Source organism: Neopsephotus bourkii, unplaced genomic scaffold (assembly GCF_033783945.1).
Source record: "Neopsephotus bourkii isolate Nb327-2 ecotype Australia unplaced genomic scaffold, CSIRO-AGI_Nbou_v1 NB_107, whole genome shotgun sequence".
Classification (NCBI taxonomy): Eukaryota; Metazoa; Chordata; class Aves; order Psittaciformes; family Psittacidae; genus Neopsephotus; species Neopsephotus bourkii.
Genome location: NW_026900624.1, coordinates 8,101,440 through 8,126,893, shown reverse-complemented (window position 1 = coordinate 8,126,893; position 25,454 = coordinate 8,101,440). Strand labels below are relative to the sequence as shown.

Genomic DNA, 25,454 nt, shown 5'->3' with positions numbered 1-25,454 from the left:
ATTGGATATGCCCTTTGCTACAGCTGGGCTTCACTGCTGACAAACTAGATAGCAACTATTTCATAGAATCACAAAACGGTTTTTATTGGAGGAGACCTTAGAGATCATCCACTACCATGGGCAGGGACACCTTCCATTAGATCAGATTGTTCCAAGCCCTGGCCAGCCTGGCCTTGAACACTGCCAGGGATGGAGCAGCCACACCTGCTCTGGGCAACCTGTGTCAGTGTCTCATCACCCTCACAGTGAAGAATTTCTTCCTAATGTCTAATATAAGTCTACCTTTTTCAGTTGCAAATGTATACTGTAGTATTTAATGTGGGAAGATGGTCACAGCAATGACATGGAGCTCCTATACCTAGAATTAACTTGAGAAAGAGGGAAGGAGAGAGGGAAGGAGAGAAAGTTGCTCAAAGTACAAGCTACAAAGCACAAGCTACAAAGCATGAGGATATGGAGAAAAATGCACACTACATAATGAAATTTCAGTATTTAATTAACAACCCCCCTTTCATTTGTGCATACACACCAACATGGAATCGCCAACCTAGACAACTGAAGGGAAAAAAACCTGATACTGCTCCCAGAATAATATTTCTGCTCATTTCAAGGTCACTCGGGTTGACTTTGTAAACATTAAACAAGACGTAAGAACTTGGTTAACAGAATTTGCACAGCCTATTAAATATCACATTCTTATCTGCCCTAGCCACCTGACTGAAAAATAAAGATTAGCAATAAGGCCGCAGCTTAAGTGCTCAAATACTTCAAGCACGTTTGTAATTTTTACATTTGAATCATATCCCATTCACATCTTAAACACAGGAAACCACCCAACTTCAGGTCTGTATTTATTCAGAACTTTGTCAGCAGATGTAAGCTATCTGCTTGATGAAAAACTCCTCAAACTATATAGGGAAATACCTCTAAGAGGGGAAAAAGCCTGTATTAAGTGCTGGGAAAGCAAGTGACTGCTGATAAATACAGGCATATGTTAGGACACCTCATCAAAGCGAGGGGGAGGGAGGGGGGGAGGGGAAGAAATTGAAGCCTGTAATAACAGGACAAAACCAATTCCTCATTTTTTTTGAGAGTGGCCTCAAAGGATTCATTGGGGCATGTTTTTGGTTTGGGGCTAGATCCATTTCAACAAATCAAAGAAATTTAGGTAGCATCTAAGAAAAATGTTAGTTGACAGTCACTGATTTGTCTAAATATAACCCCCATTTTCAAGAAGGGGAAAATGGATGACCCGGGGAGTTACAGACCAGTCCGTCTCACCTCTGTGCCTGGCAAAATCTTGGAGCAGATGCTCCTGGAAGGCATGCTAAGGCACATGAAAAACAACAAGGTGCTTGGTGACAGCCAGCATGGCTTCACTAAGGGGAAATCCTGCCTGACCAATTTGGTGGCCTTCTATGATGGGGCTACAGAACTGATGGATAGCAGTAGAGCAGTTGATGTCATCTACCTGGACTTGTGTAAAGCATTCAACTCTGTCCCACACGACATCCTTGTCTCTAAATTGGAGAGACATCAATTTGATGGATGGACCACTTGGTGGATAAAGAACTGGCTGGATGGCCGCACACAAAGAGTTGTGGTCAATGGCTCAATGTCCAGCTGGAGACCAGTAATGAGTGGTGTCCCTCAGGGATCAGTGTTGGGACCAGTCTTGTTTAACATCTTCGTCGCTGACATGGACAGTGGGATTGAGTGCGCCCTCAGCAAGTGTGCCGATAACCCCAAGCTGTGTGGTTCAATTGATACACTGGAGGGAAGGAATGCCATCCAGAGGGACCTTGACACGTTTGTGAGGTGGGCTGATGCCAACCTCATGAAGTTTAACCATGCCAAGTGCAAGGTCCTACACCTGGGTCGGAGCAATCCCAGGCACAGTTACAGGTTGGGCAGAGAAGAGATTCAGAGCAGCCCCGCTGAGAAGGACTTGGGGGTGTTGATCGATGAGAAAATGAACATGAGTCAGCTTCAGTGTGCACTCTCAGCCCAGAAAGCCAACCGTAACCTGGGCTGCATCAAAAGGAGCGTGACCAGCAGGTCGAAGGAGGTGATCCTGCCCATCTACTCTGCTCTCAAGAGACCTCACTTGGAGTATTGTGTGCAGTTCTGGTGTCCTCAATGTAAAAAGGACATGGAACTGTTGGAACAAGTCCAGAGGAGAGCCACGAGGACGATCAGGGGACTGGAGCACCTCCCATATGAAGACAGGCTGAGAGAGTTGGGGCTGTTCAGCCTGGAGAAGAGAAGGCTGCATGGAGACCTCATAGCAGCCTTCCATTATCTGAAGGAGGGCTATAGGGATGCTGGGGATGGACTCTTCATTAGGGAGTGTAGTGATAGGACAAGGGGTAATGGGTTAAAACTTAAACAGGGGAAATTTAGATTGGATATAAGGAGGAAATTCTTTCCTGTTAGGGTGGTGAGGCACTGAATGGGCTCCCCAGGGAGGCTGTGAATGCTCCATCCCTGGCGGTGTTCAGGGCCAGGTTGGACGAGGCCTTGGGTGATATGGTTTAGTGCGAGGTGTCCTTGCCCATTGCAGGTGGGTTGGAACTTGATGATCTTAAGGTCCTTTCCAACCCTAACTATTCTATGATTCCAAATCATGTTAAGAAAAAATAAATGTACATACACAACCCCTGCTTTTAAACGTAATTCACAGTATAATTGAAGGTATACTCTGATTTTCAGGGTAAACAGAAATAAACTAGCACCATACACTAAGAAACATACATATGTAATCAAAGCATTAAGAAAATCAGGTACTTCAAAGAATACTTTCTAACCCAATCATTCATCTGCTCAAAATCACTCCAGCTGTAGGTTCACAGCCACGCAGACTGTTAAAACAGGTTATGCTAGCTTGGCACAACTACTGAAGCATAAATTTGTGTCTCCAGTTATGTGGCCAGGGATTTATGTCTGTAGCATGAACATTTCCTTTCATAAATCTCCACTATTAAATTAGCATTTTAAATAGTAATATTGAATGGGAACAGGCTGCCTCACAGTATTTTTAATGCTTTAATTTTGTGATGTCTGAGCAAATTCTAACCTCATGGTAATACCTAATAGCTGCCAAATTTCAGGCAGGTATTTTGAGAACTGAATTTAACCTACCTATCATGGCCCACTCACTATTGTCACATAAGGCCACACATAAGGCCAGGTCAAAAAGAGCTGCATGCAAACCACAGATAATTCACCCATTCTACCTCCTTCTCAGGAGAACTGAAGGAACTGGCATTACAGAACCAGTATAGAGAAGAACCAGGCCTACAATACTACAAAAATGACAACCCTGTATTCCAAACAACGCCTTTATACTAACACTTTCAAGCAGTTTCATACTGCTTTATGAAACAGTAGTTTAAAGCATGTTGGGCATCACATTCAACTTTCATGCCCTAGGAGGAACTTTGCTTGAACTCTGGAAATGCAGCATTTTCCTCTGTTTCATGACACAGAATATAGGTTATATCCTTTGCATTTAACATTTTAAAATGTTAAAATGTTAAATAAACCTAGTGGTTTATTTTAAAAATACATTTTAAAGGTATGGATGATGCACGGAGAAAAAACAAACACCAAAACCACTTTTTTTGAGGAGTGGAACGTGCAGCCTGCCACTGCAGGAGGCAGACTTGAAGGTACAAGTGCAGAAGGTATTTAGACCACAGAGCCAAGGGAAAAGAACTCAAGTGTTCATGCAGCTAAGGAACTACCAGATTAACTGTAGTTAAAAGAATTAAATTCAAAGCCTATAAACATACTAAAGATGCACTGGATTCTGAAGAAGAACATGACTTAATACATTGTTTTATTCAAGACTATTTGCTCCAATTCTTAAGGTAGACTGCAATCATTCTGTAAGACTTCCCCCTTCACAAGAAGTATGTGAGCTGAAGCAAAAATGACAGTCTTTTATTTGTAGCAAATGACCAGGAAAAATGAAAATAAGAATATCCTGTTTCAGTAAGACCCACATTCACATAATGCCTCCCAATTTCCACATTTCTCAACTAGCACTGTACATGAACATAGAATTTTGCCAGTTAGAATAACTTTCTGATCATTCTGAGCATTAGGCTATAAACAGGCAGCAGACAGCTTAAGATATAAAGTTATTAGTTTCCTTGTTCTACAAGTGAAACATTTGTTTCAGGAAGGTAAGTTGTAAGATTATAAACTTTTTTACAGTTTCAAGAATAAGAGTTATTTAAAACCTATATCCAGCTTTCATTTAGCATCAACACCTGACCCATCTGAAAGACATTTTATTACGCAGTATGACGTTCAGTTGCTGTTTATCCTTAGTTGACAGAAGCGTGTCAAAAGGAAACTGCCACAAGAGTTTATTTCTTCAAAATACCACTCTAATGGTCACTTTCATGCAATCAGGCAATTCTGTGAAAATTGTGATTCAGTTTTGTGTCAACCCCACACACACACACTTTGAGCTAATCACCAGTTTCCTCTTTTCCACTGGAAAAAAAACCAAACAACTGAGCTTTGATATTAACAAGCTTCAGTTGATCCTATTTTGCCCCATTTATTTCTCACAGACATTACAGATGCCTTCAGATCTCCATTTTGCTTAGTCAAGAAAACATCCCTTCTCATTTTGATATTTCCTCTCATGCACAAAGTGATGTCACCTCAAATCCTTTGTCAAATCTCAGATTTAGATAATCTAATAACCAGAATAAAAACACACAAGCACACTGTGATGAGGAATTCAGCATCCTTTGTGACCACCAGTGCAATACCATAACCAAGCACTGTTGCTGATACCATCTTCAGTGGGAATATTTAAGAGCTTACAACCTCGTTATTTTACAATTTCACAGCCCTAAACACAGGGGAGGGTAGTCTTAAATTATGTAGGCTCCTTTACCTCAACTAATAGACTTTTTTTTTTGGCATATGCATAGAGCAGAGTAAAAGCCTATGAAGAGTTAAACACACTTACCTGGTCTTCTGGTACACCGAATGAAAAATTACAATATTTCAATTTATTAGCAGCCCAGAAGGTGGCAAACATTCAGCTATTGCTAAGCTTCAGTCAGTTAATTCTAATATATCATGATAATCCTTATAACCACAAATATTTCAGGAGTTTCAAATGCCTGAAGAAATACATGATGGCACCTCTTTCTCCAAGCTTGTCTAGTTTATTCATAACTAATCAGTCTTTATGAACTGGAACCATGTGAAAGAAAGTCACCACAGCATACAACAGGGTTGGTTTTTTTTTTAGGGAGGCAAATATTCATAGGCAATAAACACAATAATGAGCTTTGAAGGCTCACAGACAAACCCATGAATACTGATGGCCAATATGGGGACACAGTAATTCCAGCATCCCATTTAACAATGAGCCCAATTTCTTTTGAGCTACATCAAACAAGGTTTCCAAACACTCCAACCAGCATTAACATCTGTAATACTGTGGGGTTTTTAATTAAACAGAATTATCTTCGTGCATAATTAGCCCATACACAGTCCAAGTACCTATGAGCACTATCTCTATGTACATTTTCCTCTATACATTCACCACTGATTGAAAGAAAAATCTTGAGGAAGTTCTTAAATCCACAAAATCTAAAGCCAAACATACTAGTAAGCAAACACCTGGCAATGTGAACAGAGAATACTGTTGCTCAATATTAGGAGAAAAAAAAAGCATATAGGAGATAACAGAAATCTACTATTGCAGAGTCCAAATATTTTTAACTGAAAAAGCAAAACAGAACAGTGTTTCACTAGCAAAAAGCATTTACTGACAAGTAACTGAAATTCCCCAACACAGGAATACCTTCCCAGTATTCAAGAGTGAGTTTTGGGAGCTTCTCTTTCAAATTCCCTGCATCTAATCGCACTCCCCCTGAGCAAACAGATATCCCATGTAGATACTGGCTGACAGCAGTATGCATTAAGCACTGGTAGTGGGAGTACCAAATAGGCAGGACCAAGACCATCTAAGCAGACAGCTTATAAGGCAGCCATAGGAGGCATGTCCCAGATCAGCCGCTTCTGCTATCCTGAGTTTTGGGCTTGGGCCTTGCTTTGGGGTTTGTGGGGGTGGGGGGAAGAAGAATGGGAATGCATGTGATGGCATCCATATAACTCATCCGAACTACATATGGGGCCAATTTCACCCTTCTGAATGAGATGAAAATCTTATCTTGCTAGTGAATATCTCAGCAAATACTCCAGAATTCAATGAAAGCCATGTGCTCAGCACCTCAAAATGCACACCAGGTCCTGTCCTCCAAGGGCCAAGTCACAGGCTTAAGTTCATAGAGCTAATGCCAGCTGTCAGTTTAGCAGCTATTCAGAATGGCTATTTTCATTTGAGTAAGTAGGTGTTTTCACAGGGCAGTTAAACACCCCTGCAATAAATTGAGGGCTCATGTTGTTGAAGCTAGCAGAAAATCAGGGAGAGTAAGGACGCACATCTAGGGTATGAGTGGCACGCAGCCTGTGAGGGACCTACAGCTCATTAGAAGTAAGTGCTTCCACAGGCAGGGTAGCTGCTCCTTTTGATGTCTTACTTTGCAGGATATGCATACACTTGTACTTTGATCTCTAGGAACACTTATTCTTCGTTGTTCTTACCTTCACTGGCATCTGAGTGAACAATAGCATTGGTCTCTGCTTGCTCAAGGCATTTTTTCTTTTAATATGACCATAATAGTGATCAGCAATCATAAGGCCAGAGCCAAACCAACCAAACACATCAGAAAATTGGCCTTCCATTCATTCATTAATATACCAAATTCTTTCATGTGCATTTCAAAACTACTTCAGTAGAACAAAGCCAATAGGGTTGTCTGTTTCTTGTGTTTTACCGAAGCAGTGCAATGCTGGAACCAGCAGTTCTGCCACAGTCTGTTTTCGGATGCAAGTGGCACAAATGATTATGATAAACCGACATGCATTTATGGCAGTCATGCAAATGCTTTAAGGGCCCATATGACAGATAAGAAAGAAATACAGGGGGTTTCAAATTGCATGCCAAGATCCAAATTTTCCACTTTCCCTTGGAAAAGTTGCTTCTATCCTGCTCCAGGCTACCAGCAATAATCTTTGATTACTCAGTCACCCTTGTCAGCTAAGCAACACAGATGAAGGTATTCTTTCTTGAAGTGTATCAACAAGACTACTTGGTTTTAAATTTCCACACTAAGAGAGAGCCGTAAGCTTAATCAGATACATCAAGATGCTTGGAGGCTTGTTAGGAAAATGAACAAAGAGAAAGAAATGTCCATTTTTTATGTTAAGTCATTACTACAACCCAACCAACTCCTCCACTGTTATGATGGCAATTATCTTTCAGAATGTCTTGTCTTCTTATTTTGCAATTCCTTGCTCTCTAACCAACCCTACGTGAGAACATGTTCTCTGTCTGCAAAAGTACTTTTATTTGGTAAACATTTGGACAAATTACAGGAAAATAAAATACCTGTCCTAAAAAAGATTTATCATCCTGCTAGAAGACAAAAAGCTTTTAGTAGTTGCTTGGGTTAAACTAAATACAGAAAAAATCCTCAATTTAATTGTGAAAGCTGCTTCTATTTCTGTTTCATGCTAAAGAACTACATATAATTCTGAAAGCCTGTTTTTTTCAGCTGAATCAGCTGTTCTGATCAAGATACTATTCATGCCTTGCCCTACCCATTTTTTTTGACATAGATCTACAGTAAGTCAACACCAAGAACACAAGTCCAAGGAATAACTTCTCCCATTCCCTTTCAACAAGACAACTATTTCCCAACCACAGATCTGAACCTGGTAACAGTATCTGTGCAGTAATAAAAAAATACTAGGATTTAAAGGGAACAAATTACTATTTGCATTGGATTTCAAGTTCTGATCTTCACCTCAATGCAGAACTGGAAGTTTCCACGAACAGCACTGAAAAAAAGGTGCTTCATAGATGAAGTAACCTGTATTGAACTGCTCCATGCACACTGTGAACATACGCAACCAGACAAGGTTAGAGCAGAAAGCTTAATACTACGCAACCATATAATATAGATTCACATTTGTAAGTGTAAGAAAACTGCTAGTAATTGTCTTACACTGAACCCTAGCAAAGGCAGTGATAACTTCAAAGGAAAACAAATGCTTCTAGAACTGGAAGCCTGATTAAAAACCAAGCGGTTTATTTGCTAGAGACAACATTTTATGAAATTTCTGTCAACCGCAATGGCAAAAACTTTGAAGTTGGTTCCTCAACATTTTATTAAGAACAGTTCTGATCAGCTCAACAGAACATCAACATTCAAGAAATACAAGCAGTTTAGTTTCAAAGATAAGCAGTGAGCAAGAAACAGTTTCCACAGTAAGCTCTTCATATGGTTCCGCATCCAGCCACCTCACCCTTTCCTAAATGTCTTTCAATAAAAAGATGGGGTTTGCAGCACACTCCAAAAGTAAATAAATTTGAGCTATTTTGGAGCCTTAGGGAACAAACTCAAAAAGAACACCCTGCCAGATTGTCTCTTCTGTGCCATGGCCAGGTTTAAATACATTCACTGCTTTCAGCTGTGGCAGTAAAACACAGCAAAGTGGCTTTCAAAAAACTGCAGGCTGTCTTTAAAAACAAATGAAAAACCTATTGCATCAGGCATCTTAAAAAAGATCTGGTGAAATGGTGAGAATGACAAAATCTCCGGTAACAATACAACTTCCAAATCGATTAAGAGTTCTTCATTTCCTGTCACCTGAGGCAGGAAGTACTGAGACTAGCATTCCAGAGACACCGCATCTTTTCTAATCAAGTCAGATAGAACATGTTGGTCAAAGCAGTTTAATTATCCATTATGAAAGATTAAGACTGGAATTCAAAGTTACAGTCTTCAGAAACAACATAACTTATTCAGAACCTATGGAAAAAGTACATGTTTTACACTAAAATCCAGCCCACCCAGAAAGCTGCCTCAGCATAAAACAAAACACACAGAATAGCTGAAGTTAGAAAGAACTTCTGAATATTATCTAGTCCTACCCCCTGCTCAAAGCAGGTCTGATAGGTCAGATTGCTCAGAACTATATTCAGCTGAGTCTTAGACACCCCCGTGAGCAGAGGTCCCACATCCTCTCTGCAGTCACACTAGAGTACCCCTAGAACAAAATGGGTTACAACTTAGAATTCAGTAATTTCTCAGTAATTCAGTAATATATCACTTTATAAATAGGATAGACACATTTAATACAATAGTAAATATATCTCCTCAAAAAAAGTTAGACATCTACTAAACAAGAACCTCACTGGCATTAGATCTTTTAGATAACATATCAAAAAATAACGGGAGATCTGCATCAAAACACAGTATGTCCTCACCGCCACCAACATAGGTTAGTGATCTAGGAGAGCCTTCATTTCAAAGGAAGCATAATGTAAGGTCACTAAACTCAGGTGTCTTACATCGGTCTCTGATAACAGAAATATTCAGACACTTTCCCCCTAGCCGTTTTCATGTTTGCTATAAGAGCTCAAAAGAGCTCCCAGTCACATGGCAGAAGTTTGCCCTACTGAATACAGTTCATCTGGACAGAACTGGTACTTGTCTCTAATGACAGCACTGACACTGTTACACACCTTTCTTTTTCTTGCAATAAGCTTCTTTTTTTTTGTAAAATGCTTCCTGTATTATGAAGTTTGCTCTCTTTAAAGTTTAATCAAATTATCATAACATCTGAAAGCCTTCTTCCGATTGGGGCAGCACAAGCTACTGATACTACAATGTGCTTTGTATTATCATTCTGCATGCATGCTCTTACATCGGGATAAGCATAAGATAACGCCTCTCGAAGTTTATACTTGTATCTAGACAAACAGGAGACATGCAGTACAGTCACACACTATATTTGTAATTTATGTATGCTTACAGTAGCCTTTAACAGTTAATTTAGATCTGACATTTATTAGTTAACCCTCTTGGTCATTTTAAAAACTACTTGCCCACAGCCCTCATCAACAATAAACACTGACAAAGGTTCAGTTCCGAATGGCATACCCTACCCAAACAGATGATTCTCAAGTTCGGGCCAGTTAAAAACCCTTGACAGAACTAGGCCAAAATCTAAAAGGTCGTTTCTACCCTGAAGGCTATTTCTGCAGATCACAATAACCAAAAGAGTCTTCTATTGCAGCTCTTCCCACAGTTTACAATGTATAAAAAAACATATTTTCTATAATAATAGAAAGAAGTAAAATAAAAATATTGTGATAAAATATTTGGGTTACCTCCCAGAAGCTATCACTGGAAACTTCTACTCCAACAGAATCATCATATGAGCCAGACATTTCTGTGTATGGAGAGCTTGTAAGTATTCAGATCTTAAAACACTTCCAGAATCTGTAAGGAGAAAAAAAAAAATATTTATGAGCATTATTAATGAAAAACAGTTATCAAAAGAGAAATGAAGTTAGGTAACATCCTTCAATTTCTTGATATCTAGGTATGCCAAATAAAAACAACACAGGGCACGCAGAGAAGTGCATTTTGCAACAGAACACTGTTCTACCACACAAGCTCTTGGCTCTTGCTATTGCATTTGTGGTCCAGAACGTGTTTGGTCCGTCTGCCTATACCACATTTCAAACTGATTTTATTTTGTCATAAAATTTCTTATTATAACAAAAGAAAAAAAAAAAGATTTGCAGCATGATGCTTACTCAGTAAGTATTCCACTTCAAAGCATTCCAGAAGAGGCAATCAACTGACCTTCACTACCGATACCATAGCCTGCACTGATTCCTATTCCTTTTTCAATCCTGTTCTATCATTTAACCAAATGCAAATACTTAAGGCCAAAACAACTTGCTGATTTAAATAAAGGTCCTCTTTCAGAAGGAAGATGTTTTATTTCTGTAAGAATTTTAGATTCAAACCATCCACTTGAAAGCCAAGGGCATCTACAAATACAAAACAGAGCTTCCTTCACACTGTAAAGCAAAACCAACATGAAGAGCATTGCAACTCTGTAAGTAGCAGGAGACAAGACCAGCCTCCTTCCCCAGTCTTAGTACAGTTTATGATATTCAGACAGCCTGTTATCTCACCCAGCCAGCTGTGACTAGATCTCTTACTGGGCTAGTAACCGAGCTGCTTGTCATCTTCTTGCCACAACTCTTGTGCATTTTAAAGCAGATAATGGACTGTAAATGATGGTACGATACCCTTATATACTGTTCCCACATGTGCAAGTGAAAGGTTAGCCTTTAAAGGCTGCATGACAGAAGCTCTCCTGGAAGCTGACAACTGCTTTGCCTAGAAGTTCAAACTTCCACATGCAGTTTTACTGAATTATGTAACATGTTACCATAGTATTTAATATTTATTTGAGCATTTACCTTTTAGTAAAACAAACAAATGGGGGGGGGTATCAAATCCAAATTCTGATCTTTATTAAAAGTCATTACTTTAACGATTCAGGCATTCTCACTTACACAGACACAGCTGCATGGAAGAAAAACATGATCTATCTTCACCAAAAGAGGTGACTGTTTGTAAAATACTGGGGGGGGGGGGGGGAGAAAGAAAAAATTAGGGCTCCCCTAAGCTAACATTTAAGGTAAGTATCAAACCCAGTACCAAGGCAAAAATTCAAGCATTTACATCCACAAACGTGGTTTGTGGAGTGGAGATAAAAATGTAGGAGAGGAAGGAAGCAGCTCCTTCCCACAACACACACATGCAAATCTCTGCCTCGTCTCTACAGATACTTCATCTGTAGAGTTCTCCTGTTCGGGTTTCTCTTACCAACTTTGCTACAGCTACTGCCAGGGTTAAGTAGATTTTAACACCCCTTCTAGGATGAATACCTTCAGTAGGATGTAAAGTGAAGCTCCCTCTTTTTTGCCTAATGAATTTCCTTAATGCCCCATGTGGTTTACCTTAGTGCAAAAGGAAGAGCAGAAAGCATCTACAAACCTGGCCTACCTTACAACCTAGTAGTTCTAACGCACTGCTGACAGAAACAGCAGTGAAAGCTTCCACGGCTAAAGAGAATTTAGCACTAAATTCTCATTTCTTGGACACTATGAAAATAACTGTGCCATAACTGTAGGCATACACTGCTTGTTTGTAACAAAAACTAGCTCCTGAAACAAAACAGTTGTTTGGACAGTTACAGCACAAACAGAACAAAACTGCTCAGGCTGAGAAGACAAGCTGTTTCTCCTGAACAGTTTTTCATCTAATTCATTTCCATAATGCAATTCACAGAAAGCTTAAATAACATGAACACTGCATACAGAACTGAAAACTACAACAGAAATATCAGTTGTTCTATTTTTATTTTGAAATGATAGTCAAAAATACAGGAATGCTTCTGCAAAACGGCACAACTAGAAAAGATGATCATCTATTGCGACAAGAGTTTTAAAATGCCAGTGTAACAGTCATCTGCTTGTTAGGTTGTTAGTAACTGCCAAAAAAAAACCCTTTTCCACCTGTGCTTTTATTGAACGAAGACTGTGTTAAAACACTACTCAATTGCCAGTTTCTCGGCATTACACCTTGACATGGAATGTGTTTTCCAGGTAAATGTTGGCCCTTGCAATTCTAACACCACACCAAAGTAAGCAGAGATCATGTTTGTAAGCATTTATATTTTCCAATAGCCTTCCTTTGACAGTCTTAAGCAGCACAAGGAGGAACCAAAAGCGTGATAAACTTCCAACTAGTTGGATGAACTCAAAAGAATAGTTTAACATTAAACAGCTTTTTCTAAGGGTTTGTTTATTTTAAAGTTTTCACAAAAATATAAAGTTAGGAAGTGGTATCTTTAACCATAATTTCTGGTGTTTTATCCGATCAAAGGGAGACCTCAAGTTTAAAGACAATTTGTTAGATCAATAAACACTGCTTGCTAGATTCTGTAAACTGTTTGTGTTTTCTTGCCTTTTTCCCATTAAGGCAGCACTAACACTCATACCACTCTCAAGCCAAGGAAGCTGTGGAAGCAAGTGTCTGACCAAGGCATGCCGTGCAGAACAAGGGGAGGAACGAGATGGAAGAGGTTCTCAGGAACCGTTACAGCTGCTTTTCTTTAGCACACCAAAGTGTTTACTACCCTTTGAAAGAGATCAGGCAGACAACTGTGGCATTCAGTGCCTTGAAAAAAGAAACCCTTATGCAAAAGTATAAAATTAAAGGAAAATTTCAACAAGTCACCCCATCCTCCTCCCCAAACCACACACAAAGTATTTTTGCCCCTCCAATTACAAAAACAAACTGGAGCAATAATACAGTGTCCACACACTACACCACTGCTGGAAATTTAATCTGAAAAGCTACATGGAAAAACTGGAAAAGCTGAAACAGAGGAACATTTTCTTAAGTGAGAGTACATGTTGTGGGGACTTTTTCTTAAACTTCCATTCCACCTCAACTAAAACTGCATAATACACAGAGCTATCCTTTTTTTCCATAAAAGCATGAAAATGATCAGCACTCAGGAAATTCTGATGGGTTTAAGGTTTTTAAATGCCAAATACTATGCTGTGAGAAAGTATGAGCAAGCGTATTTAGGGAAATATTATGAAGTCATAGCAACAACTGGCACAAAAAAAACACTATTTGTACAGCACTACTTAAAAATAAACTGAATACTGAGATAGGAACATTAAGCAGTATGAGTCATGCTACCCTCATGAAATAGAACTATTACAGCAGCCAGTCCTTTAGCACATTTTTTGTTAGGGCTTGGTTCTCCCATCCTTCAAGTGAATTTGTAGAGGTTTCACAATGAATGTTCCCTGCGCTTTGATTTGCAGGGTCTTCCATTTCACTGTAAGAAGTAAACCTATGAACTGAGGCTGTCAGTATAAAATCTGGGAAATTCAGACCAAGATTACAAAAGAGAAGTTCTGCACAGATTCCCTCTGCAAATGATCACCTGCATCTCACAAAGCTGGGGGCTCTTTGGTCAGCTACATTTAGGCAGAATCAAGCACTCCATTGGAAAGTACACTGCCAACACCTAGCTCCTATAGTTCCAGAGCAGTTTAGCCTCATCCACTCTGGCCTTTATGTACTCATTCCACAACTGCAGGCCCAACTCTTCAAGAGTATCTACACTGCCTTTTTGTTACCCCTCAACCACCTGGCTGAGCAAGCAGGAGCAGTGTGCTCTAGCAGTTTCCACCCACATTCACACTGACGGGTAAACCAGCTCATCAAGCAGGACAAATTATTACCAAGCCTGCATTAAGATTTACTTGAGCCAGTGTATCACTTTAGGTTTCTCTCACACAGCTGCCAATTTTCACAAAACTGGCAAGAAATGTGTACCTTTATTTCTGCTCCTCTTTAACATGTGTCTGAAACTGACCTTCTTTTCCTTAGAAGGCAGATTAAAGATCTTCAATGAACAGAAGTCGCCTCTGGATCATGCTTTGTGCCTTTTCTTCAGCATGCTCTTGGCCAACATGAATGAAATCTCGTAACTCGTACTTCTCAGGGTATTTTCTTTCCCCGTGTCAAAGAACTTTGGAATTTCCACTGAAGCCCAAATTCTCAATATTTTATTAATCATCAGGTCCAAAGGGGTTAAAACAAGTTTTTACCTGTGGCACCACAGGCACACAGTCCACCATAGGTGAAGCAGCAGAGAAAGCTTTACCAGTTCAGAGCCCTTGTTGCCTATTGTCATAGAAAGTCCCAGCACACATCAGCTAAGAGAACTTATATAGGCTAAAAATAACCATGAAGTCCAACTGGAAGAAGTAACTCTATACTAAGTGGAACATACTGTAATAGCTACAGAAACAGTGCAAACAAGCAAGGCTCAAGTTTCTTTACTTAGTGATTTTTAAGCAATTTTTGTAAATTAGGATACATTGATCTTGGACACAGGAAAATTGATCAGTAAATAAATGACAGGGTTTTTTTTTTTAATAAAGCTTCCTCTTGAGGAACATCCTAGCAATGCTATATGCTAGAGACCTTGAATTTCTTCTCTACTGCTAGGGTCCTACAGTGTGAAAAAAATTGCTATAAATATCCTGATGGCTTAACACATAAGGATTTTAAAAAAATATCAACTAATAATGAGCAAGCAGCCCTTCAGATACCAACACAAATATCTGTTTAGATCTGAATAGAATATGTTGACTCTACTCTCAAGAAGCTGGTTTTGCTGCTGTTACCTTGAAAGCAGCGTACAAAAATCCCTACTTCATTCATGTTGAACTACTTGATTTTGTTTTCACTCCCTTTTTCTTCATGTGTCAGGTGGTGGAGGTTACCACAACACACAACATGCAAAAATCTGCACAACAAATGCAGACTTTTAAAACGCTAAAATAATCCAGTGAATCCCAAAGCTTCTCTTAAAGTATTTTCCAACAGAAAGAGGAGGAAAAAACACTTAAAGAAATCCGTTTATGCTCCCCAGCTCCCAATAACAGATTAACTTGTTTGATGAACACTTACTGTGTTTGTTGAAAGACAGATTTTAAGATTCTGAACCACCCCTGGAAGATGCTTGTTTTGGTTAGATAATTCACTACAATTCAAAAAGACAGTATTAAAACTTTTAAAAATATACACCTAATTAAGGTCTCAGTTCTGCTTACTGAATCCTATGATAAGAAATAACAGATTAAAAGTCCAATATTCTAACACAAAGAATGGCTGCAGATAAAACACTACTTCAGTACTTGAAACCAGAAGACCACCACACAACTTTGACCTGCAGACCTGATCAACATTTCCCACTATGTACAACCCAGATGACAAACAGGAGGCACGATTCCTTGTTCCTTACTTCAAGAACGTCACACTTTCTAGAACAGAAAGAACTGACAGAAGTTCTCAGTGCCAATGTGACATAATACTTACCTCTTCCAATGAGTCTCTGCCGTACAATGGGCTTCATTAAAGCAAAGCAATAACTAGTACTGTGGGTCTAGGAGACAAACTGGTCTAATCACAGAATAACAGAATCATTCAAGCAGGGTCAGGCCAGGTGGCTCAGCATTTTATCCAGTCAGGCCTTGAAAACCTCCAAGGATGGGTGCTGCACAATCCCTCCGTACAACATATTTCTGTCTTTAACTGTCCTCAAGGTGAGAGACAGAAGAAAATTAATTAACCCACACTTAGAAAAATAAATGATGTCTCCAGCTATTAATATTATCCTTGTGTTGTCTCTAAGGACTCTACAAAAGCAAGATCACAGTCAGTCTACCAGCCTCTACAAGAGAAAAGCACCTGGTCACATTACCTTTTCAACTTATTTTTGTAACACCAGGACTTGTCAGTATGGATCTGACTCAGCAGAATTCCAAGTTTCACAACTAGGGAGTGAAATACTTATGCACAAGGACACCACTCAACTTGGATTAGCTGCTCATAAAAACTTTCAGCTACACTATTTTCCCTTATTACTCAATGAGGTCTCCGGTTTCGTTCCCTACAGAATAGGAAGGAAACAGGACTTCACTGTACAGAAACAAATATATCCTATGCTTTAAGTGCAAACTATTGTGGTTTGTTACAAAGTGTAGCTACCATGAATATGCTGTATCTTGTATTCCCTGTTTACATAAAGCAATTTGACACTGCTTCCGTATCTATTCTATCCACAGAACTTGCTCTATAAGAGTTCCCCGTTTCTTCATGGTTGCAATTTGTTTACCCTTTACATAGAACAAATTAAGTGACACAACTTCTTTAGCAATATTATGAAATCATGTACCAAAACCTGTTAAGAATCACAGCTATTGACACTGAGAAGTCCATAAATTAATAGAACAAATAACTATAGGAAAAAAGGTCACTTTGGTTTACACATTCACATGCCACCAAGGAATTCTAGCCCTTATGTGCACAGAACAAATGCATCAAACCATGATTATTCACCACTACTCAGTGCTGTGAACTCTTCTAATTGCAATCAGTAGACATTAGTGTATGTTATTAATAGTAGTCAGACCTTAGACTTTCAAAGGCAGAGTCTCAAACCAATTACTTTGGCCTAATTCTTACTCTCCAATCTATAAAATATGGAGAATAGCACCCTTTTTCAGAGATTTAAAAAAATCCCATAGTCTCCACCAAGAAAACAATTACAACAACAAGTACCAGAGAAAAGTCCATAAAAGGAAATTGAATCACTACTTTCTGGGGCATTCAGCCTGGATATTAAAGTTAACATATGCCAAAGGACTTTTTCAAAGCAGCTGACAGCAACCCATTTGTTGAACCCTGTATCCTGAGCACTGAAAGGAAGGAATCTAGGAAATACATGCTGTTACAAACTGTCTAAGCTTATTTCCTATTAGGCACACTCCTCTGAGAACTGCAGCAATATTTATTCTTATGCTTGCTAGTTCGAATCCTTGAGTATTTTGTCACCTGGGCATTTTTCACTTACCAAACAACATAAAATGACATTAAATAGTAATAAGCTACTAGACTGTACAAGTGATTCATAACTGTAAGGTAACTACAGATTTCTTGCACCTCTGTGACCTGGAGGCTGCAGGAAAAAGAACAAGCAGACAGAAGCTGATAGGAGGGGGGGGGGGGGGGGGGTATGAGCCACCAGGGCATAAAAACATGATGGGAGTGGGGTAGGGAAGGAATCACCTGGCTTCGACACGAGGACAGCATGCTTCTCGTGAAATCAAGCTTTCTTGATTAAATAGTTTGTGAGGTTTGTTTTTTTTTAATGACCATCACTGCACAATGTTAACTGGTTAAACTTGGAAGTTGATTCCCATGAACGTGTTCTGATACGATTTTTCCTGTGCCTTAAATGTCTGAGGAAAAATCAATTGCAAAGAAGTCTGAGGAATTATGATTCATGTCAACAAAAACGCAAATGACTCTTCAGCTTTATTCAGGCAGACTTTGAAGATTAAGTTCAGAGCCCTTAAAACTATTATTTCAGTGACAGAAGTGTGCACTATTTTCAACTCCAGCTGAACTACCACTGAGCAAATCCACAGCTTTGCAAATTTAGTTCCACAGGTGACTGGGTACTGCAGGAGATATATCAAACTACTGACTCAACAGTACAAGCATTTAAGAATAATAAAAACTTAAATTTCATTAAGCCAAAATTTTAGCATGCCAGAATTTCTTAAGTACTGTTCAGGGTTCCCCCCCCCCACCCCCCCCATATTCCCTCTTGTCTGCAGCAACCAATGAACTTTAAGTTATGGATTATTAAGTATCATACAAATGACAGAAAAAAGCCTGCAGAGATTACATGGAGTGCTACACAGAGACAATGAGTCATCTTTTGCCTTTCCAACCTAGTACCGAAGTCATGCTTGTTGCTAAAGAATATCTCCATGAATTTAAGTGTCATTAAAAGGAAAACAAGTTACTACTTCGAGTGTTTTAAAAAGGACATGCTTTTGTATGTATTCTTTACTAAAAACTGTGCACTTGCTTTCATATTTTGGGAGACAGAGATCTTCATTTAAAATACAAGATACTGTCTGAATACCATGTGATACTTACTGTGTCCTCAAGTAGTGAATAAGATCTCAAATTACTTAATACACTGCAAAGTACTTCATTCTATATCATTGTTAGGCCTATGCAGAAGGCGAAAACAGGACCTTCAACTCAAGATGAAGACAGAAATGAGGTGTATTAACCTTTTTTCTAACATGGGAGCATTTTCACCTTTGATTACAAGTTTTAAATTACAGACGGGTTAAGTAAGTTTCATCCATTTTCCACTTCTCAAAAATGGAGCCTGTTAATATTTTTGAACATCATTCTGTTTTAAAAAGGAAATGTAAACAACTTAAATGATCGTGTGTGCACACAGTTGCCACAAATGCTGTCAGAAGTATGAGAAGAATATGTAATTCAAAATAAAGGTTTTATGAAATATACCATATTCCCAGCACTTCCAGAAGCTTCAGATATTCATTTAAGATAAGCTTTGATGATCTCGCCTAACATTTGAATTCTGAAACAACACTACTCAGGTGATTCTTCTCACACAAAGGAACTCCAGTTTCAACCATTTTTAAAACACCTCAGTAGTATCAGTATTTACATCCAGAAACAGAGTAGAAGATCACCATAGTTAAGAATTCAACCATGTCTGCTAAAAAACAATCGAAATGTACCTTTTTGAAAACACACCTTTATGTTCTCAAGGGATAGCAGCAATACCATTTCAAAAGTGTAGAGGCCAGCTTTAATTTTCTGCTTTAAAAGACAAACACCAGTGCCAAGCTATGAAATGCATTTAAATTAACCTGCAAGACAGCCATTAGGGGTTCTGAGCAAATTTATCTAGAGCATCAGCAGCCAAAAAGCTTAATTTTCTTTTATAATTTCCCTCAGTAATGTATGTGATAAATACACAGTATAAAAGGAATTGTGAAATTATTACATATTAGACAATATAATTTGTTTCATAAAGAATTAACCCTTATTAAGTATTCCACATAGGTTTTTAAACTCTCACATTAACATTACTTAAAAAAAAATATCTTAAAATTAAGAGAAACCTGAACTCACTACAGAAATTAGCTAGAGCCAAAGGATCAGCTATTTCATTTTATCCAACTGGAGGATAAAAACTCCTCATCTGTTCGTATACTATGCTCTAAAAATTACTGTCTTCAATTTAGAGTAGCTTTGATAAGATACAACTCTGTATAGTGTGTTTCCTGAATCAACAGCACTTCCTGGCAAATTAATTCTCCCTACTGAAATCGTTCTTAGCAACACTTCTTTCAGTATTCTCCTGTACAAGAAAAAGGCAAACTTAGCAACACATCTGAAGCTGAAGTCAAGGTGACCTTGATACAAGAAAAGAAAGTAGTTACTAAGTCACGTGAAGAGGGCCAACCCATAACACTTATGTCTTCACTTCTGCATGTTGCAGAATATGTATCTTACCACAAACTCTTGTATATTAATCTGTAGCCACTGAAGGAAGATAACTGTTCCCCAAATTCTCTCTCCAAATTTTTCAGACTGGTTTCTATTTTAACTGTTCTTAGAAACATAAAGGAAACATTGTAAAATAATGGATTTTAAAATTAAAGTACTGTAATTAGGCTAAGGAAAAAACCAAACAACAAAACCCAAAATAAACTCAATTTTCAAAAAAGCATGTCACAAGATCACGTTATAATGAATAAGACTATTACATTGTTTTGCAAACAGACTGATCGTGGTTTCAATCAATATTTAGTTTTTCAAATAACCTTCAGAGGTGTGCTGTCCTGTTGAGTACCGAGTACTACTGCAGAGTCTTTGGGTAATAAGGAATGCAAGACAAAGTAGTTTGAATAGTATTCTTCATTGACATTAGGTACAAAATGTAACCATAAGAATTCTCCTGTTTCTGTTGAGAGGCACAGAAAAGCAGAGGCGTAAGAGAACAATTTCACAGTAGACTTGTCACAACACACTTGTGTTTTAGGTTTTAAACCTGCAACACTGGTTTGTGTTGGGTTGGGGCTTTTCATTTTTTATAAAGAAATTTCCCATTCTGAAGACATGCTGCTTGAATTTGAGATCCAGGAAAGGACCGTAAGGCCTACACATTATGTTATCTAGCATAACATTAAGTGGTTGTTCTCTAAATAATCTTTAAAATTTGTTTCTTTCAGAGCTTTAGGTCTTCCTAATCAAGGAAAAAAATCACATTAACATTTTCTTCACTGCAGAAAAAAAGGAATACCAAAATTGGCTTCAAGTAGATTTTGCCAAAGCAAACAAAAAGTCCCACCTGAAGAACTAAAAATTAAACAATTAAAATAACTTGAAAGATCAAAGAGGAGCTTTTTTTTTTTTTTAATTGGAGGTTTCCATTATTTCTATTTCAGCAATTAAAATGTAAAAGTGCAGGAAAAACTTCAGTATAATTTACTAATGTTCAGTTTCGTAGTGTTCATGACATCATCCACTAATTCACGAGTCAAGGCCTCCTAAAAGGAAACTAATCACAATATTCTGGCATCCTCCCCAAATAAATAAAATTGAGATAAATATGCCTTTAGGTTTGTTTCAAAGAAGCAGGAAGGGGACACAAGACCACATGCCTTCAATTTGCAAATTATACTCAGTAGTAAGCATTTAGTTAGCAAGTGTTGTGCAGAGGAGTAGTACTGATGTATTCTCCAGCAAACACAGAACAGCATTTACAGCTGCACTGACAGAGCAGCTGCATAGAAAAGGGACATTTATACAACTGCTCTAAAATGGCATATAATTAAGAAGTAAAATAGAATGTTAGAAGCAGCATTGCCTCAGACATCAAAACTTTCTCAAGATAAGAAGTGTCATGGTACTTATCTGTCCACAGAAGTACCACACAACATGAATGCTGGTGTACTTGAAAATAGAAAATCCCCCAAAAGTACATAAATAAAAAGTAATACAATAACCATTCTAGTAAGAAAGATGTGTTTAAACAGCAGACTGCATGAGCCCAGAAATATAATTTCAAACATGATCAAACACTCTTAAATTCAAATATCGCAAAATTCCACATTCACCTGGCCAAAAATACTCTCATATCATCTATGACATGGCATAGTAAATTTTTGGTAGGGCAAAAAAAGCAACTGCAAGAGTTCTCTGGGAAGTCACTCAATACAATGCTTGCAAAATACTTACCCTAAAAGACAGGCCTTAATTCACTGGCATTTTTTCTAAATACAGCGCTCAGCAACCTAACAGCGTGGATACCTGCACAGCTTTGCCTAACCTCAGTTTCCACAAACAGAATTCTCTCATCAGAGCATATTTCTTCATTTCCTGTAGGCTGATGAAAACCTTGTAGCTCTAGCTAAGGTCATTTATTACCCCCCACACCCACTGCAGCACTCAAACCAACACGTTTTCAGTCACACGCATCTAATGGTTCCATATAGCTGTAAAGTCAAACATTCAGATTTACTATAATCTTTAGGAAAGATCGCAGGTACTCCATATTAAGGGAAGGTATTTTTAGTCATACAGCTGGTTTGGTGAAGAACACTGTTTTTAAATACCTCAGTGAAACATGTAGGCACATTTTTGCAGATGCGTCACTTAGGAAACAGCTGTGGTGCTCCGGTGTCTCATAGTCAAAAGCTGTAATTTTCCATCTCAGGAAATATGGGGCTGTAATGTTAATTAATGAAATACTGACGTGCACTGAACAGAAGCACATCTAAACCCTTAAATTATGGTGAAACAAGACAGTCTTCCTGAATCTGAAGGTTGTACTGGGGAGCTACTGTTCTTTACTTCGAGAAAGAACCAGGCTAGAGATCTCATCTGAGCTAAACCTATCCCTGGGACTGTCTCAAACAGATATTTGTTTCCAGAGACTAAAGGACTATTACATATTGTAATATATGTATGAACAATCTCAGCATGTGTTACCTTGTATTATTATTAGCGAGATAGAGATGATTATGCTTGGCAGAAACTAGTAAGCCTGATTGGGGCAGGGGAAGCTAGTTGCACAGGTGGACCCAGACAAACCTGTGCATTTTCAAGTGTAAAGTTATTTTTTCTGTCACTTTTTTGAAATGTAAAGAAAAAACCAAAATGGGGAGTGATGGTTTTGTTACAATGGGAAAAGTAAAAGAAGGCACAAACAAAACTAGATCTTCCTATATAGTGTCTTAGATAACATTACTGAAGACAATAGAGGAAAAGACTACAAGACCTAGTAAAATAACTCAAGTTTCTCAGACCACAATGTGCTCACATTATACTTAACTTAAAACAGTGCCGAAGCATCACACTTCCACGTAGATATCTCTACAGCTGAATAAATTCCCTACTAGTCAAAACTGCCAGCTTTCTAGGATAGCTACTCAACACACATGTACAGTAAAAGAAGTAATATTAACACCAGAAATATTTTGTTAGTATAGCTTTTGTTCAAGGGACCAACCTAGGTTAGTACAGAACTATACCCTAGGACCCTTACTAAAGCGGAAATGAAATAATTGTTGGCTTAGTTCAGAGCTGTGAAACAGCTCTAAACAGTAGTTCCAATTACTACCAATTCTTTCTGCAGCCTTTATCCCCTCACTCTCCTGCCTCTGCTGACAAAAAGCAGGGCAAATCAGCGTGCAACATTGCTCAATTCTCAAAATACATCCAAGGGTAGTTTGAGTATTTGGAGAAAACACTACCAATGTAAAAACTGCTAATAAAGATACCCTTACAATTTAAAGCAAAATTTCTCTCTGTTATCACTGTCATGTAAGCCTTACACGTCAGCAGTGTCATTTCTGCAATTGATACAGAATTTATACACCTCTGCAGAATGCAATTCATAAATGCAGACGGAAAACAACAACAGGCACACTTAGCTTCAACTATCCTTCTTTCCTGTAAGTTAAACAACCAATTATTCTTTTAGGAATAAGAGAAGATCTGTTCAAGTGTTTCAAAATCAGTGGTATACTGTAACAGTACAAAAGACCATGTGACAGTATATTTCAGATTAAGTAAGATTAATTCAGATTTTAAAGCAAACTGAATCCAGCTTCTAAAGAACAGTTAGGAGCATTTAAATGGTTTGCTTGTCTTAAGGTGGAGGAGAAGGTTGCTTAATACTCAGTTTCATTAACACGGCCACTGAAAAAAGAAACTCTTAAATTCTGTTTAAACAGATTTTCAGCTCAGTGAATCTGAGGTAAACTTTAGCCAGGAATCCTCATGCCTCTAGGCAATTTAATTTTCTGGTCCTGAAATGGTAATTACTGCAACAAGGGCAGAAGACCTTTACTTACCACTTAGTAAACTACACACGAGGGGTTGCTAACCCATCAGAATTAAATATTCCCTAAAATTCATCTTAATAAATAACAAACTGACTCCTTACCATGTACTAAACTCATTGATCTAAGCTAGCTGGAAGTTTCACTTAAGTATTAAGGTCACTGATCTCATTTTATGGCCTTCCTTGTACACATAATTTGACAAGCTAAGCTAAAAGTTCTTTCTGTGTGTGTGTGGTCGGTTTGTTTTTTAAAATCACATGCAATGCAGTTAAACATATTTTAACCCTAACACAACTGAAAATCTATAAAGTTTTCAGTGTGCAAAACAAGGCGCTGCTTTAAAAAGCTCATATGAGATCGAGGTTAAGCAAAAAAGAATGTGGAAGTTTATCTTGAGAACCAAAGATTTCACTAATCTTATTAAAGGTTTAAAAAAAAAAAACCCAAACAACAACACACCCCAAAAACCCCCACACACAACAGAGTGGCCAGTCTTCCTCATGATTGTCAGAGATCTGGATACACATTATTTGACCTTACATAGCTCTCAAACACACAAATCACTCAAATGTAGAATCCCTAAATGCAATAATGTGAAGTGAATGCTTAATTTGGTCAACTAGCATCAGAAATTCTGACTGGTCTTTTCTACCCTTCTCCTGCTTTTCAAGAAAAGGAAAGCTTTTTATGCCGTTTTCAAGTAATGCTTGACTGAAGTACAAGTAGGTCAGTCATCTACTCTACAACCTAAATCAGAGTGAAGTTCAAGGAAACTGGGACAAGAGGCCCCAGTAGCTACCAGCTCTTGCACTTGCAATTACAGATGTGTTTTTTTATTTAATAAGGCTGTGCCATCACTGACTATGGAGCATTAAACAACAGCCTTTGACCTGCATCTCAGCAACAATTACAAAACAGATTTTAGCGCACTCTCAAAATTAGAGTCTGAAAAACCCTAGTGTCAAAAATTCAAACATACAAGACTACTTTTTAAAATACATACAGTCTAGATCCAAAGCAGATCACAGTGTTGAAGCCCAGTCAGTAAAAGCACGTAATACACAAATTACTTTTCTGTCATACATGCTCCTGAGCAGTTTCAGCATTTTAAATGGTTCCACAATTATTCTTAAAACCAGAATCAATTGCTACTAAATGTAGAATTATACACTTCTGCTTTATGCATTAACTTAATCAAAATTCATGTCAGTAACCTCTACACTCACAAACTAGTGGTATCCTAATAATCGTAACAGCTGAGGAAAGGCGGCACCATAGCTTCAGCATAAAGTGATCAAATTTCTCAAGCTATTTCATCTACTGCAAATCAGTCTACACACTGTAATCAAAATGAAAAACTGCATAACATTAGACTCCAGAAAGTCTGGAGTCACTACATTCAACTGCAACTTCCCATCTTCAATTAAAATAGAATTCAATTGCTATTTTTGCATGATGCATCGTAACATGAAGCAATCAAAACAGAAAAAGTTAGTATCATGGAATAAAATCATTCTGGAATTAAAATATCAAACTTGCACACACACAGAAGGAATGGCTAAGTGAAACCTCCAAAATGTACTCCATGCATAAACCATATCACTTATATGCACACACACAGAGAAAACCAGCCAGGAACGGAAAATTATTCTTCTCAGTACTACAGAGTTTTTGTGCCATTAGCCTAAAGCTA

At 38.2% G+C, this 25,454-nt stretch overlaps 1 protein-coding gene across 4 annotated transcripts in view; it reads right to left on the bottom strand.

Moving 5' to 3' along the window:
- The window catches only part of PACSIN2 (protein kinase C and casein kinase substrate in neurons 2), a 56,551-nt gene that overhangs the window by 15,215 nt on the left and 15,882 nt on the right, over positions 1-25,454 (bottom strand). For 3 of the 4 annotated variants that reach the window (XM_061359434.1, XM_061359425.1, XM_061359448.1), the window contains exon 2: positions 10,280-10,391. In XM_061359434.1, the coding sequence (XP_061215418.1) occupies positions 10,280-10,339 (60 nt within the window). In that variant the 5' untranslated portion in view covers positions 10,340-10,391. Of the gene's footprint in view, positions 1-8,516; positions 9,579-10,279; positions 10,392-25,454 lie in introns of those variants that run through there. The other variant, XM_061359442.1, reaches the window with a different exon arrangement.